Source organism: Vicugna pacos, chromosome 11 (assembly GCF_048564905.1).
Source record: "Vicugna pacos chromosome 11, VicPac4, whole genome shotgun sequence".
Classification (NCBI taxonomy): Eukaryota; Metazoa; Chordata; class Mammalia; order Artiodactyla; family Camelidae; genus Vicugna; species Vicugna pacos.
This window is the reverse complement of record NC_132997.1, coordinates 89,720,983-89,738,698: the sequence shown is the minus strand read 5'-3', so window position 1 is coordinate 89,738,698 and position 17,716 is coordinate 89,720,983. Positions and strand designations below refer to the sequence as shown.

The following is a 17,716-nucleotide window of genomic DNA, read 5'->3' as shown; positions in this document are numbered from 1 at the left end:
TCCCGTCATATTGTATCCATACATATCTTGTGGCACATTGTGCTACAGTCTTGGAATGTAATTTAGATACTCTAAAACAATGCTAACTAATATTTAGATATTGACCACAGTACTTCCAACCCTCTGACAAAGGTAGACTCTTGTGGTCTGAGTAGTCTCGTACAACTTACATCACCACAGATTTGGACTTGGAAGATTTGGCCTAAAACTTCCAGACAAATTCCATGGTTGTAAAACTGAGATACTGCTTCAAAGGAGAGAGGTGTTGTGACCCTGTTTATTACCTCACCTACAGCAGAAATTCTGATTCTCACTGGGACACTGAGGGACCAGGTTTTCTTTGTTCTTTAAAAGAAACACAGAAAGCAAATTTACACTTTCTACAAAGATTTTGACTGTGAAGTTCTGTAGATGTTCATCTTTCCTTAACCATAGCTTATCTTTTGGAATAGGGGAATACCCATATTTTGGTGGAACTTAAAAACATCTAATTGGCTTCCTAGGAAAAAGGAAAAGTTACTGCATGATGATTGTTAGAACTGACTGAATGTTGGGAAAAAAATTCTTGCAGCTGTTTAACTGTTTATATAATTTTCTCCTTTCTTTTATTAATATATTATATTGACTGACTCCTGGCTGCTTGAATCAACCTTGAATTCCTAGAATCAGTTCCACTTGGTTATAATTGTTACCCTTTCCATGTACTATTGGATTGAATTCCCTAAAATTTTGTTAAGGAATTTTGCATCCATATTTGAACATTAGAAATATTAGTTTGTAATTCTGCTTTCTTGCTTTGTGTTTGTCTGGGGTTGGGAGTTAGAGGAACATTGGCCTTAACATGGTTTGGGAAACGTGCCTTCCTTCTCTATTTCTAAAAGATTCCAAGTATCTTGTTAGTTCAAGGATTTGCCAATGAAGCAATCTAGATTTGGAGGGGATTTTTGTGTGTGTGAAGGTTTATGAATTTGATGTATTTGATTGATACAGGGTATTCAGATTCTCTATTTTTTTAGTCAATTTTTGTCATTTGGAAATTTTCCAGTTCATCTAGATTGTCAGATGTTTTGACATAGGTTGTGCATAATGTTGCCTTACTCTTTTAGTGTCCGTAGATTTTGTAGTGACACTCCCCTCTTACTTTGATGTTGGTAATGTGGTCTTGTCTTTATTAGTCTAGCCTAGAGGCCTGTCGGTTTTATTGATCATTTCATTGCATCAGCTTTCATGATTTCTCTGTTTTGTTTTCTATTTCATTGATTTCTGCTCTTTCCTTCTAGTTTGGGGTTTCTAGTTTAAGGAAGGAACTAAGATCACTAATTTTAGATTTTTTTTCCTGATATAAGCATTTAAAGCTACAAATTCCCTCTAAACTGTTTTAGCTGCATCCCACAGATTTTGATAGGTTATATTTTCATCATTCCATTCAGAATATTTTAAAATTTCCCTTCTGATTTCTTCTTTGACCATGAATTACTTAAAGAGTGTTGTTTTACTCTCCAAATGTTTGGGGTTTTCCTAGTTATGTTGTTGTTAATTGATTGCTAATTTAATTCCATTCACAGAACATACTTTGAATTTCAGTCTTTTTAAATTTATCAACACTTGTTTTATGACTTAGCACATCCTGATGAACTTACCATGTGCACTTGAAAAGAATGTGTATGCCGCCATAGTTAGGTATGGTGTTCTACAGATGTCATTTAAGTCACGGTTGATAATGTTCAGATTGTCTGGGTCTTTGCCTATTTTTTCTAGTTATATTGGTTGCTGAGAGAAGAGTGGAGAAGCAGGTTATACCTCCGATGGCAGGTTTGGTAAAGTAATAAATTGCAAAGGGATATATATATTCAAGGATAGGAGAATTTATGACTATGTTTTATAACCTACCATAGGGTTCATTTTAATTATTCCTTGTGCTTTGTATATATTTAAAATTTTCTATAATAAAACCTTAAAAACCAAATCCTTTCTGGTAATGATGTCATATTTCAGGGAGTGCATACCATATGCTAAACCAGATGTAGAAAAAATATTTAGAATTTCTACTTGTTTATTTTTCCTTATTATTTAAAAAAGTTCTATTTTGGCATATTTTTTATAGTATGTGGTATATCCAATAATCTTAAATTAAATTTTAAAATATAGATAACGTGTTTGAGGAAGAATTATATAATTTAATATATTTTTTGGCTATTCTTGTTTAAAAATGGTAGTTTTACCCCAATGGAGATGTCAGTTTTGTTCTAGTTATGGTATCATTTGGATCATCTTATAAACTGAACCTTAAATAATACATTAAAATAAAATTTTGTGTGATAGTTATTTTTTAATATTTTATTTTAAATTTTTGTCAGATTTTTAATTGAAGTGTTTTATACCTTAAAATCACTGTCAAAACTTAATTGTAAGTTTTAAATTTCAGAGAAGGCTGAAACTATAATTCCAAAATTAGATGGGTCAGCAGTGTGAGCTTAAGAGAAAATGAAACAAGATTTTAGTAAAAGAGAAGAGAGAAATAGTATCTTAAGTTCTGTACAACTATGAAGTTAAGAGCATTTACTAATAACCAGTAGTAAAAATTGGACAGGGAGTAATTGAGTATTTGCCCTTATTAATTATTCCTACTAAAAACCTTATTTCTTTTCCCATCTGGACTGTTTACTTCACGGATTATTTGAAATGAGCAAAGGGAATAATATGATTGGAAAGGAGAAAATAAATTAAGAAACTGAAGTACACAAAAGCCTTTACTAGCCTTGGTGACCTCAACTCCATCACTCAAACCTCCATTCCATTTTAGGAATAAAGAATAAATAATAAAAAACACATTCCAAGTCTGAGTGTTAGTTTTTAAAATTTACAGTACTCAGACTCATGCAGTGTAGTTTTTTTATCCCTTAACTACCATTAGCTTTCTGATATTAGAAAAATTTGCATTCTAAATTTTAGCTTTAATACTCTGTATGTTAAGTATGTATTTATGTTCATGGATTTGAGAGAAAGTGTTTTTAAGGGCTTTTGTTAACTGAAAAATACTTTGAACATTATTAGGTGATTACTGCATCATAAGACAAGAGATGAACAAACGTTTTTGGAGATTTAAACACAAATAATGTTTTATGGGAGGGTTTTTGTTGGTTTTTTGTAAACCTTTAAGTGAAATCAAAAACTTGACTGCATTTCCCATTTCTTGAACATAATATGATTAAGATTTTCCTTAATCTAAAAGCAACTATGTAATATCTGTTAATACTTATATTAAAGAACAACTTTTGGTAAGGGTTCTTTTACCAGCCAACATTATTAGGTAGGAGAATTGAATTTCTAGCTTTTAAGTAGGATTTGTAAATTAAAGCAAGACAGACAGTGGTATATTTGGATATTAGCAGGTTATTTGGTTAAGTCCCTCATGAGGTATCTTGAAGAACAGGCATGACCTGAATGATAATTCAGTTAGACTGATTTGTGATTTAGCTCAATAAACACAGATTGAATTCTTGTCATCTAGAGGGATGTGGCATTCTGTCCTTTTTTTTAAATCAGTGATTCAAATAAGGATAGATAGCATATATTGTTTTTTTTAATTCTTGGATGATATGAATCTAAGATACATACCCCTGATAAATTGGATGACCTTTCTTTAGAAAAAAGAATGATCTTGATGAGTTAGAACAGGGTATTTCATTAACAAGATAACTCTTAATGAAACATAAACTCTTTTCCTCCCCAACCCCAAAACATTTAGCAATACACCATAAAAAATGGAAATTCCAAAGCACTTATAATGACATAGAAGATTATTTCCATTATATTTTAAAAAGCAAGATTCAGAATCATATTCATAATGGGATCTCGGTTTTCTGTGTGTGTGTGTGTGTGTATTAGAAAGTATGAATTATTAACAGTAGTTACAGTATATAGTGGTTTTCTTTTCATTTTGCCTTTCTATTTCCAAATTTTCTACAGTGAGCATGGATGTTTAATAAGACACACTGAAGATAAAGTATTTAATTTTGTTGATGGTCCAAATGTGTGGCCTGAGTGTATGTTAATTTATATTGCCACAATATAGATTTCCTCCCTCATTTATGAGTCTAATAATAATCACCTTGGTACAAAACTCAGCGTCAACTGTAGTGCTCTTGATACGTTAATGTTTTCTCATTTGACTACTATGAACCCATTGAATCTGTTTTCATTTTTCTCTCTATATCAAAGGTTGAATTAATAAAGGGAAATTTACAAAGTGTCGGACTTACGCTTCGTCTTGTCCAGTCAACTGACGGGTATGCCGGGCACGTCATAATTGAGACTGTGGCCCCAAACTCGCCTGCTGCAATTGCAGATCTTCAGCGGGGAGATCGGCTTATTGCTATTGGAGGTAATTATGCTGATGTGCAATATACTTGACATTTACAGAGAAATCAGAAAATAGATGTGGGAGTTGTTCCTTTCTTCCCTCTTTATTTCTATAAGCCTGTTACTTTTATGATGGAAAGAAAGTAATAACTATACTATAAATAAAAATCTGAAAGAAGCCTTAAAAAATTTAAAATACGTATGCCATTTTAGTTCTGATGTATAAATCTTTAAAATGCTTCGTCTTTAGACCATTTTTCTGTAACCTCTCTAATTTTCCTGTCCTTCCCTTCTTCTACTTCTCTATTTTTTATTAAATGTCAAAGAAAGGGCAGGTCTACAGTTATCTTTCTGTATGACCACCACCATTACTACTCCGAGCCTAAAACTGACGGTATTAGCGCTACTACCCCTATAACTTAGGATTAGGTAATGAACAGGAGAGTGAGTCCTTGTCTAAGAGGGCACACCTGAACTGTCCTGTGGCCTCATGTTGTTCCCTGATTGGTCAACCGTTTGTTAATAGACTGTCATTCAGAGTGCAGCCCAAATCACTATCACTGGCGGAAAGATGTGTCACCTGTATGCCTTCCTATCAGTTGGATTGATACCAACAAAAACTCTCTGTTGATAGGCAGATTATTTGCTTGAATGTTTATAAATAAGCAGTAAGATTCACTGTGGACACCAATGGTGAAGAAGTCCAAACCTTTTCAGACGTTTTAGCACCTGGCCCACCCATTCTAGACTTGTCAAGAGATTTCTTGAACACGTGGTTGGTTACAAATGAGCTTTTTAAAGGCAATGTGGAATATTCCCTCATAGCTAACACAATAAATAACAAGGTATATGAGTTCCTAAATTAAGGAGCAATTGTCCTTGGTTATATGTCAAAGAAACTCTGCCTTTAATTCAAATCCATCATGATAATAAAATAATGAAAATTATTTAATTGCACACATGGGAGCCTAGCTAAGTTAGTATTTCATATGGAAATCCTTTTAATCATGTCATAAACAGTGCTTTTGAAAATCTCTTGTGTATTCCAACTACCCAGACATGCTGCTAAAATGTAGATTCTGATTTCAGTAGACCTGGGGTGGGGCTCCAGGCTCAGCATTTCTACTAAGCTCCCAGATGACAGTGCTGGTCCTTGGACACTTAGGATAGTAAGGCTTTTATAAAGTAGACCTCATCCAGTACATAGTCATTTAACATAAACATAACGGTTACTCTCAGCTAAAAACCACAGTTCAGTATAATTTTTTTACATCAACACATACCCTGTTTTGGTTTTACTACATAAAATTGTGTTTTTTCTCTTTTATGAAAGATTTTTGTTTTCAGTTCAGTAGTAATTATCAAAAATAAATAAATCCAAGCAGTATAAATACATGCAGAGTGAAAAAGCAGAAGTCACCCCTTCATGTCTAACGTGTAAAAAAAATAATAATATTCATTGAGGTAAGGGCCAGGTGTAATACACATTCATTTTTTATAGCTGTACTTCCTTTATATGGGTATAGAATATTTTTTTAAATATTTAGTAATGAGATTGGTGATAATTGAAACAAGGTTGGCAAAATGTTTGTTATATCTGAGCTCAATGATGGAGTTCATTTTACTATTTATATTTGCTTATATCTGAAATATTCTCAAAGAAAAGTAATCCAGATTTGGCTGAGCAGTCCACAAAGCTCTTGGTAGTTGGGGAAGAGATGGGATGAGGGCAGATGTTACATCACAAAGAGTGAGTTTAGACTGAGTTGAAGTTTTTTTTGCCTACTTCAGATCATTAGATGAACTTATTTTTCATTTATGACAAACTACAACTTTGCTGGGACATGGTATAGTTAGAGGGAAGCAGTAAAAGCTATGGCTGGATGAATCATGAAGAGTCATATTAGAAAGCTCTGAATTTCAGTGGGATGAGTTTGGCAAAAGGTTTTTGAGCCAAAGCTTTAGGAAAATTAGGAAGCAGTATATGTTTGGAGATTAAAATAGGGAAGGTCTAAATGAGGGATTCCAGTAAAGAGCTGTTTATTACTGTAGTTGAAGCCAGTGATCAGGAGGATCTGAACCAGGAATGACAATGGCCTGGAACTCTATCTAGTAAGATTGACAGCGGAATAGATCTAGGGAGTCAGCCATCTCCAGGATTCAAATCATGTTGACTGGGAGGGTGGCAAGTTGATTCACATAGTAGTGAAGACAGGAGGATGAGAAGGTCAAAGAAGGGTTTTTACTACACTGAATTTGTAGTTTTAAAGAAACATCCAGGCGATGCTATCCAGAAGTAGCCCGGAATGTAGGACTAGAGCAAGGAAGAGGGGACACCAACCAAAGAAAAAGTTGGTAGTTGAAACTACTGAAATAGGTGTAATCCAGGGAGAGAACAAAGAGGCAGAGAAAACTAATGATAAAACCATGGGAACGTTTGCATACAAGGGGCAGATACAGGTGGGAAAAAAATAAAGCAAAAGAGAGATGATCAGAGCCATATTAATAGTGTTGTGAAAACCATGGAAAAGGAAGGCTTTAAAGGAGAAGAAGGAAGGGAATTAAACCATGATGGATAGCAAGGATGAATAATGGAATAAAGTCCTGAAGGAGCTGGGGAGTAGGAACCAAAGTCAAGTAAAGGGATATTTTCTCCTCTGAGACAGCTTAATACTGAGAATGATTGACAGGGAGAAAAGGTGGCTTCTTGTTGATCTTTTGTAAATAAGGTGATGTCATCTACAAAATAAACGAGAGCAGCGAGAGTGGGATTCAGGGGAATAGGAACGGTTTGAAGCTGGTGTTTGAAGACTTAGTTGTTTCAAGACCAGTCAAAAGAATGCTAAAGCAGCTCTGAACGCCTCACTGAAGATAGATCGCATAGCCCGGTGCTGAATCCAGGCAGTAAGCTTAGGAGTGGGGCAGGGTGATAAGGGGCTAGCAAAGCTGGGGATCAGAAAGACAGGTAGATGGTAGAAGAGGAAAGGGCTAGGGCATAAGAGTAAAAAAGCTTGATGTGAACATCATTGAAGTCTTGAGACTGAGGTTGGGAAGGAAAGCAAGTAGTATCAGTCAACCAGCTGGACCATGAGAACAAAGGAGGAATGACTAGACATGGAAATCACCTCAAAACAGATTCTGCTAGCAGACAGGAATGTAAAAGGTGGAAAATAGAAGATTGTGATCAGACGTTAATTTCCTGGTGTATTACTTTGATTTGGAAAAGTTCTAAGTATGACCAGATCTAAAGCATGGTCTTGCCTGGGCAGCCAAAGGAGAGGATAGAGGTTGAGGAACTCTGAAGTCAGGTTATTAGATGGGGCTGATGTCACTTTGATTTATTTAGAATGCCCTTAAGACCTTTGGAAAGCAAAGCGCCCCCCCCCCCTTTCTCTAAGTCCTACAGAAAGGGATAGCTTGGGTAAGTGCTTTTGGGGGGGGACGGTAGGGAGAGGGCAGGAAACAAATAGAGACTTTAAAAGATACTAGAATATCCCTAGAAGAACACATCAGAAGCTGCTAGCTCTGACTGCCCCGGGAAAGGGACAGTATGGCTGGGAGATAGAGGTAGAAGGGAGATTTTTTACTGTATATCCTTCTGTACCTTTTGAATTTTTAGCTATGTTAATGTATCACCTATTAGAAAGTAAAATGAAAATTAAGCTGTCATTGATACAGATGCAGATAATAAACAACTTGTTTAACTTTAAAGCCTTCCTTTTATGCCTTCCTTATTCCTTTTGGTCCAGAAAAAGATTAATTTGATGAGTGGGGCTAATAAAAACAATCTGTGAAAGAGTCCACTAGTCATAGTATAGTATTATACTGAGTTTATTTTAAGCATGGTCTCTTAATTTGAATCATTCACCACATAGCTTGTAATTCCTGGTGTATTTTAGAATTTCCTTCAGTAGAATCAGAGATTCCCATCATTCTAAATCTGGTTTAACCATTGATAAAGTCCTTTCCAGTGGACTCTCACTCTACTCCCTTCCTTAATTCAAACTGAGAAAAAAATGTCATTTAAACCTAGGAAGGAATGGAAAGCAATTAGGAGTTAGCAACTTGGCACCCTTCTAAGGATTTTCATGTCATTATTTGGTTTGAAAAGGTAAATATTTCCAGGACATCAGAGCATTCAGCGTTTGAGACTCAGTACACTGATGTATCCATAAGCCAGTAAGATATCTTAGAGGTTTCATTATTACTTTTCCATTAGTTAAATAATCATGAGTTAATGGCAATTATATTTAGCAAATTAGGTAATTTTTATTGCAGTAATTTATACACTTTCCCTTTTAAAAATCTTAAAACAGGTGTGAAAATCACATCTACACTGCAAGTGTTGAAACTTATCAAGCAGGCTGGTGACCGAGTCCTAGTGTATTACGAAAGGCCTGTTGGCCAGAGCAATCAGAGCGCAGTGCTGCAAGACAGCTTTGGGCAGTTAGAAGAAAACTTCTTGTCAAGCTCATGCCAACCAAACTATGAAGAGGAAACAACTGGGCTGGCAGTAGATGCTGAAAATAGAGACTTGGATTCTGAATTTGAAGACTTGGCGAGTGATGTCAGAGCACAAACTGAGGTCAGAGATGAGGCACAGTCATCAAGTCACAGTCCCAAACGTGCTCCAACAACACTTTCTGTTAAACCCCTGGGAACCATATCACCAGTTTTAAACCGTAAATTAGTTGTAGGAAGTCACCCACCACCACCAAAACTTCCATCCAAAGAAGGAAATAAACCCTTAGCCCTAAAATCTTCTGAGATAACAGAACCAACACAAGTGTCAAAATCCACCCAGGGATCCACTTTCAAACCACCTGTGCCACCACGACCGCAAGTCAAAGTTCCTTTGCCTTCTGCTGACGCCCCAAATCAGGCAGAACCAGATGCTCTCATTGAAAAGCCGGAGAAGGTGCCGCCGCCGACTCCTGCAGATAAACCTGCTGAAAAGCAAGTGAAAAATCTGGAGCATGTAGAAGAAGCAGCTGCATCTAAGCAGTTTTTAGCAAAGCCAGAAGTGGCGAAAGATGTGACTTCAGAAAGTTCCTGCCCTCCTAAGGACTGTTCCTATGACCCTCAGATGTGGGAATCATCAGAGATTCCTTATCGTAATAAGCTAGGAAAATGGACAAGAGCCAGAGCCAGCTGTCTCTTTGACATAGAAGCCTGCCACAGGTACTTAAACATTGCGCTGTGGTGCAGAGATCCCTTCAAGTTAGGGGGTCTCATCTGTTTGGGGCACGTTAGCTTAAAACTTGAAGAGGTGGCTTTAGGGTGCTTAGCTACATCAAACATGGAATACCTTTCCAAATTCAGACTGGAACCCCCGTTACCTAAGGCCATGGTCACAAGAACCGCGCTGCGCAACTTGAGTATGCAGAAGGGGTTCAATGACAAATTTTGCTTTGGTGACATTACTGTTCACTTCAAGTATTTAAAAGAAGGAGAGCCAGACCACCATATAGTCACTAACTTGGAGAAAGAAAAAGAGCTCCATTTGGTCGAAGAGGTTTCTGCCCTACCTAAGGAGGAACAGTTTGCTGGACAGATGGGTCTAACAGAAAATAAACATAGTTTCCAGGATACTCAGTTCCAGAACCCAACTTGGTGTGATTACTGTAAGAAAAAAGTTTGGACTAAAGCTGCTTCCCAGTGTATGTTCTGTGCTTATGTTTGCCATAAAAAATGTCAGGAAAAGTGTCTAGCTGAGAGCTCTCTTTGTGGAGCAACTGATCGGCGGATAGACCGGGCCCTGAAAAACCTCAGGCTGGAAGGACAGGAAACCCTCCTAGGCCTGCCCCCTCGTGTTGATGCTGAAGCTGGCAAGTCAGTCAACAGAACAACAGGCTTGACAAGACATATCATCAATACGAGCTCTCGTTTGTTAAATCTGCGTCAAGTCTCTAAAACTCGCCTTTCTGAGCCAGGAACTGATCTAGTAGAACCGTCACCAAAACACACACCCAATACATCAGACAACGAAGGCAGTGACACGGAGGTCTGTGGTCCAAATAGTCCTTCTAAACGGGGCAACAACACAGGAATAAAGTTAGTGAGAAAGGAAGGTGGTCTGGATGACAGCGTCTTCATTGCCGTTAAAGAAATTGGTCGTGATCTGTACAGGGGATTGCCTACAGAGGAGAGGATCCAGAAACTAGAGTTCATGCTAGATAAACTGCAGAATGAAATTGATCAGGAGTTGGAACATAATAATTCCCTTGTTAGAGAAGAAAAAGAGACAACTGATACAAGGAAAAAATCACTTCTTTCTGCTGCTTTGGCTAAATCAGGTGAAAGACTGCAGGCCCTAACTCTTCTTATGATCCACTACAGAGCAGGCATTGAAGACATTGAATCTTTAGAAAGCCTGTCTTTAGACCAGCACTCCAAAAAAATAAGCAAGTACACAGATGATACAGAAGAAGACCTTGAGAGTGAAATAACCCAACTGATAGACTCTCAGCCGTTCAGTAGCTTGCCAGATGACTTATTTGGTCCATCTGAGTCTGTGTAACAGTCTATTTAAATTTTCAAGTAATTGAAGAAAAGTTGCTTATAAAGTACCACAGATACAACCACATTTAAACCCTCTGATTATGCACTTTGGCCTGCTGCTCCACAGTTATTTGCTTCTGTAAGAACTAGAGTGGAAAAGGTGGTTTTCCAGCAAAAACATGACCCGATCACTAAATTGGTTGTTTCAGATCATGTTTATAGCTATGCTTTTTGGGTTTATACTGGGAATTTATTTTTAATAATTTATTTTTAACTTTTTCTAATTATGTAACTATGTAAGCTAACTTTTCATGTTTATTATGTGTGATGTCTCACTGTGTTATTTTTCCTTTCTCTTCCTAATTTTTGAATTAGTGTTAAATAGGATACTGTCCAAATTCTTGAAATACTTTCTTTTCCATCACCGTTATAACAACAAATTTGCTGCATGCCCAAATTGACAACAGCAATCATTGAGGGAACAGGTTTTGAATCTTACTTTGTGTTACAAAGTTTGTCATCTCTACCTGCTTGGGATTTTTGTTATTTGGGGGTTTGGGGGGTGCTTTTTGTTTTGATTTTGCCAAATGTAACATGAAAGCAGATGCTGCAGCTTTAGTCATTTACGCTGATTGAGTAAAAAAACTTTTTACATATATTGCTTTCTTTCTATGCTTCTGTGAAATTTTTTTCTAAAGCTTCTGTGCAATTTAAGTATATAGTAAGAATATGGTGATTAATTTGAAGAGCTTGCATTGAAAAACAAAATATAATAGGGAGTAAATATAGAATGCAGTTGGTCAAGAATTTTTTGTGGAGAGGATGACAAGATTACTAAAAATCAGTAACCAGTTGGATTTTGAAATACAACCTTTCAAAATGTTGATGTTTTCTTTTCAGATGGAAGTTCTAAACATTTATAATTATTTCTCATCTTCACTTCTCCTCTAGGAAATAAAGCATGTGCAAGGATATTTGAAGTTTCAGAGGACTGTTCTTAAAGTGATCTTGCTGATAACTGGTTTTGGCTTTTTGTTTTAGAAACATTTTCATGCATGAGAATGTTGTGAGGGGGAGGAATCGTGCAAAATAGATTTACTGCTTTATCTGGCATCCTACAGGTTTAAAGGAATTGATCATCCTGAATGCTTCTGTAGTTCAGACTGTCTTCATTTAAAAAAAAAAAAAGAAAATTAGACAGCATAGTACATAGGAATTGGGACCAGCTCTCTCAAAATGAAGATCTACTCTGATACTCAGTCCGTCATGTGGATCCCAGAAACACATGACTGAGGGAAAACATGTGAGCATGATCTCTGTTGGTATACCATAAAAGTTTTGGCCTTTTATATGCCTATGAAATATGTATATGTTTTTCTCTTTTGTAGGTAACTACTGTCGTAATCAATGTATAGTGAAACTGACATGAATTGAAAACTAGATGGAACAGCTTTTATGGCTGGCAGGAAAAGGCAAAGTATAATAGTAAGGATTCTGGCCCAGGTCTGTAACCCAGGACTCCATACAAGAGTTTTAAGTAGCAGCTCTTCTGTTGGCCATTACTGAACTGTGCAACCATAGACAAGCCACAGAATGGCTCCGCGCTGCAGTCTCCCCAGGTCTAAAGTAGGAATAAACAAAACTTACGCTTAACTACCTCACAGGATTGTTGTGAGGAAAACAACAGCATAGCTGCAGAAGTTCTCTGAACAGTAGAGAGCTGCTCAAATAAGAGATGACTTGTATGGATAAAACATTTTTATGGGTAGAAAATTAATCCACTTTTAAAATCAATAGCCAGTTCTCATTCTTGCTATTTCATTATTAAGTGAAATATTAGGAAACTAAATACCTTTCTTGGCCAAGTTGATAACAAAAATATATCTGTGTATGCCCTCCTTTTTTGTTTAAGCATGCTTGCATATAGAAGTCTTCATACACCAAATCCAGTGAAAGCTAAAAAGTTGTTCTGTAACATAGCTTGAAACAATTTACCCAATGTAATAACCAACTTTCATCTTATAAAAAATAACTTACCACTGATAACCTGGAAGGCAGAGTATCTGTAAGTGGCTGGTGTTTATGGATTATACCTTGGAAGTTTTAGTGACATCCAAGCATGCTGCTGAAACTGATGCATTTGAAAGAGCTGTAGAAATAATGCAAAACTGGTTTCATAAAAATCTACTCATGTTTTAAAAGTATTTGACTCTGTAGAACCACAATTATGGCAAGCTTAGTAATGCTGCTAATGATACTTGTAAAATATACCTTCAATGTAGCGCAATATTTTTATATTTACTGGGAGAGGCAGTAGAGGCATCACAGTTGTACGTTAGTGCAAGGGGGGACCACTCCAGACAGCCTAGGGAATAGTAAGGTGTTACTTCAGTGAAAACAGTTGTATTATATCACGTTCCTGATGTAATCATTCTGCCATGCTATGTTATCAATAGCTAAAAACTAATAATAAATAAAAACTACCACAGAAAACAAGAATATCTTCATTTGATACATCTCAAAAAGGTGATTGCTGCATCTCTATGGAATCATTGCCTGGTGTAATTGGGCCACGAAAACAAGCTTAACAAAGTCCACTTTGCTAACAAAAGTGCTATTCTGCAAACTGCCTAAAAGCATTACATTTTGGTTTTACTATTATTTCTTAATGCTGTGAAATATTAGATTTATGGATTTGCCTCTGCTATCTAGTAGCAGTTAGACAAAAGTGTATTTTCTGCATTGGTATTTTGATGAATGAATGGGTTAGACAGTCAAGCAGAGCAACACTAGCATTATTTTAGAATCAGTTAATATGCCACATTTCTTAATATCAAGCCTTATGTGTTTCAGTATCAGAACAAGCTGAAATACTGTGTGGCCATTTTGTGATTTTGAGAGGAGAAAACATGCTAAAAATTTGAAGGTACTGTCAATTCTAAATGTAAGTATATTTAAATTTTTTGAAAGGCAATTTGAAGATACTTGGCTCCTGCTAATAGTAAGATAATAAAATCTTAAGTCCTATAAAAGTAAGTTTTAAATCACTTTAATTTAAAAATAAATATATTGTTTTTATTTCTAAGTTGAGAGATAATAGCTTTCCTAATCCTTTTTACACACACACACACATGAACTTCAGGGGCCCGTGGACCTACTGTGTCGAATAGCTGCATCATTACATATAGTTACCTCTCACAGCATCACGAACACAGTGTAACTTTAGAGATGCAAGGATAACTTACTGGTTTGTTCCACACTCACACCATGTGGCTATTTACATATTTCAATTTAAAACAAATTTTGCAAAGCCAGAAAGTATGGTTCAAACTAGTCTGGAGTGGATTTTACCTGATGCCTGCAAGCAAAGAATAGTCTTCAACTGAATATCCACAGTTAATACCTTCTTACATATTTTATTCCAATGATAATGTCTAGTTAACAAAGGAATACAAACAGGCACAGTAGTGTTCAGAAGGTTTATTAAGTAAACTAGCTAAAACATGTTGTAGGTGGATACACTTAGCAGTCAAAAGAAAGAATTGAATATTCATTGCTACCTCATTAAGCATTTTGTATCTGTTTTGCCAGGTACAAACATAAAAACCACCTCTCAAAAAATGAGTGTTCATAGAGCTGTGTGTTCTTTGTTCTAATAGACACATTAAAAAACAAACAAAAAACCTCTTCATAGTCTTGCCAACCCCAGAATATTAGTCATATAAAAGAGCTTACAGTTTTTCCCCTTCAGATACAATATCTTTTGCTCTCAAAACAGTTCTGAAAAACATGTATCTTTTATATGATCTCTGGGCGTCCCCAGCAGACATGTCTGCCAGTCATTCTAGAAGAGACTGAAGCCTCCCACGCAAAAATAAAAGAGGAGTAAGTTACATGGTATTGGGAGTGGGGAGAACCACAAACCCTCTTAAGAATGGGTTTGTAACACATTCTTTTTTAAGGCTCTCCCCTACGGAAGCAGAGAACAATCCTGCCTTTTAACTTTGGCCATAGAAGTGCCTCCAGAGCCATCCTCCAAAGCAGCAGCCTTGTGTGAGTTGCCCAGTGCAAATACATGAGTAGGAAGCTTGTTTGCGCCCAATACATGCACTTGAAAACCAGACGTCAGAGCAGTCAAAGCCCCAAAAAAAGCTTCATAAAGAAACGAGGAAGGAAGGATTAGCTACGTTCTCAGAGAATGGCAAGGTTGAGGAGTCCTCGCAAGGTAACAGGAACAGTTTTAGCTTAGCGAAGACCTCACATCAGGTAATTTTGTTTACGATTACAGAACGACGGAACAAACAAGTGTTACTTGAGACAGTCCACACTATCTTCAATCATATCTCACACAATACTTGAAGTAAACTGACAATGTTCACTAACACGGTATTTGCTGTTACATCGAAAAGGCACATCAATGTCATGCTTAGAAAAGCTACATTGCACAGCACTAGATGACACACTAACACATTTTTAGATGTTTGGGTTTTTTCCTGCCTGTGAAAGGGGGTGTGTCCTAACCACCCTGCTATTTTTTACCTGTTTTCCTAACATGATTCAGATATAATTTTATTCCTCCTCCATCTTCATTTAAAATTTGTTTCACATTGATGTAAACAACTTTCAGAAGTCTAAAAAAAAGTTTCAGACAATTCAAAATTAATAGATCCCTAAAAAACACTTGGATGACTTCCAGGACAAAGGTAATTATAGTCTGATTTTTTCATTTCATAACAGCTATTAGCCTTTTAAATTTCTTTTCCAAAATTTGATCTAGATGTTGATTTATCTCATGCTTAAACAACTTTGACAGGATAAGGGACAACTATCCTCAACGTTCTGTCATCTGGTAAGACAAGTATGTATCTGAAAAGGAAAAGCTGCTCGTTCATAACTGTACTTCTGGGTGCTTTTCTCTGGTTTCGGAGCATTTACTGTTTTACCCTTATCGGCTTTAATGTCTGCTGCCAACCATATGACATGTAAACAATATAATTTACAACCATCTGTTTCCAGGTAGGTGGTTACATAGAACACTAATGCCAGCTGAGATTCACGGATCTCTCCTCAAGATGACTGACTCAAGTTCTTGTCCTCTACGTTTGAGATAACTAGCTTTTAACTCATGGGTATACTGGTAGTACAGTTGACCCTTGAAAAACATGGTTTGAACTGCACGAGTCCACTTACACACAGAGTTCTTTCGCTAAATACGGACTGCAGTACTACATGCTCTGTGGCTGGCTGAGTCCACAGATGTGTGGCGGTGGATGTGGAGGGCCAACTGGAAAGCTGTATGCAGATTTTCAATTGCATCAGGTGTCGGCACGCCCAAGCCCCGTGTTGTTCAAGGTCAACTGTAATTACGAACTCAATAACTCAACATTCAGTGTCACTACATAATATACGCTGTCTTACTTGATTCTGTTTTTCAGACTTCCTTCTGGCTTCTCATTGTTGGAAGTGTCTCGGAGATAATGTGTGCTTTAGTTTTAAAACACTCATTACCAATATTCAGAAAAAATATAACTTTTTTGCCCAGGTGTTCGTGAATGTAAGTTAAAAAATTATATCTGATTTGGATTCAAATATTTATAGATTTACACTATATTTCGTCAAAATATACTGTATAATATTTAATAAAATCAAATACATAAAATAAAGTTTTCAACACTGTTTATACAAACCCCTAGAAAAGCTGCTTTTTCTTTATAAGGCTGTTGGCAATCGATCATAACCATGGAAAAGGAAGGACCTTTGGTGGTTCACTCTTTGACCAGGGAAGAAGGGTATGACTAAGACAGTTCTGGATGAGTCATTTCACTGGAAACACTGTTGTACACAATTAGATACTTGGATGACTTTTGAGGGTCTCAGTCACTTTCAGATTCTTCATCCTCACCTATCGGATACGCCTGGATATTATTCTGAGTGTACATTTTTGTTTTAATGGGGCAGTGGTGATCCATGAGAATAGCCTAAAAGAGAGCAAAGTACAGCTTTATTAACTTCTAGTTTCATAAAGATACGATGGTTTTAACCTGATGCTAAGGACTAGTAGTTTGAAAACTAGATACAGTACCACCTACTATTAACCACGTAGGCGTCTGGTGTAATTGCTAGGTGCCTGGCCTGGAGGACCCGGGGTCCCGCGCTCTGAGGGCCCCGGGCAATCGGAGATGACAGCAGCCGCCTGCGCTGTCTTCATTATACCCACAGGGGCTGAGAGTCAGCGGAGGGGGCGGGGGGACCTAAGCTGAAGAAGGGCATGCAGGTTCGGTTTAGGAAGTTACACTTAGAATCTTGGAATTGGGGGGGGGGGGACCCGGGAGGTCACACAACCCACCTTCATTGTAGCAGCACTCTTACTAAGGACGCGCTCTCCCCTTAATGCGACGAGCTCCTGTGTTAGAAACGTACCCGAGGCTGGACTAACACCTGGCTCCACATTTCTATTCATGGATCGAGTTCTGATTCCAGCCATCATCACAGACTCTCCTTACAATATTTCAGACCACTGCCTTAGATTTCCCCAGACTAAACGTCACAGAGCTCCCCACACTGCAGTGGGGGGAAAGGCATGTTCAACTCTCAACTGAAGGAAAAGTAAAAAGGAAGGGGTTGTCTCTGAACTCAGAGCAAAGCCCAGTTACTAAGAGCCAAATGCCGGGTCTCTTCTCACACACAGCAGAGTCGGGATCTCTATCCAAAGTGAGGAAAACGTGGGAACAAGTGAGTAAAAACAACACAGATAGGAAGCTGGGACAGTGAGACAGTTGCAGCATTCATGTTCTAGGCCTCGAGACTGAAAGAGCCCAGGCCTATGTGCTAGAAAAGTTTTACTTACCAAGTA

General features: G+C 37.2%; 2 protein-coding genes across 2 annotated transcripts in view; one reads left to right on the top strand and one right to left on the bottom strand.

The window, feature by feature from the left end:
• PDZD8 (PDZ domain containing 8) overlaps positions 1–11,849 on the top strand; it is a 68,974-nt gene extending 57,125 nt beyond the window's left edge. The window contains exons 4-5 of the mRNA XM_031682828.2: positions 4,222–4,384; positions 8,679–11,849. Of these exons, the coding sequence (XP_031538688.2) occupies positions 4,222–4,384; positions 8,679–10,882 (2,367 nt within the window). The 3' untranslated portion in view covers positions 10,883–11,849. The remainder of the gene's footprint in view (positions 1–4,221; positions 4,385–8,678) is intronic.
• Positions 11,850–14,328: 2,479 nt separating this feature from the next.
• The window catches only part of SLC18A2 (solute carrier family 18 member A2), a 31,665-nt gene continuing 28,277 nt past the window's right edge, over positions 14,329–17,716 (bottom strand). Inside the window, exon 16 of the mRNA XM_072971964.1 lies at positions 14,329–16,841. Within this exon, the coding sequence (XP_072828065.1) occupies positions 16,737–16,841 (105 nt within the window). The 3' untranslated portion in view covers positions 14,329–16,736. The remainder of the gene's footprint in view (positions 16,842–17,716) is intronic.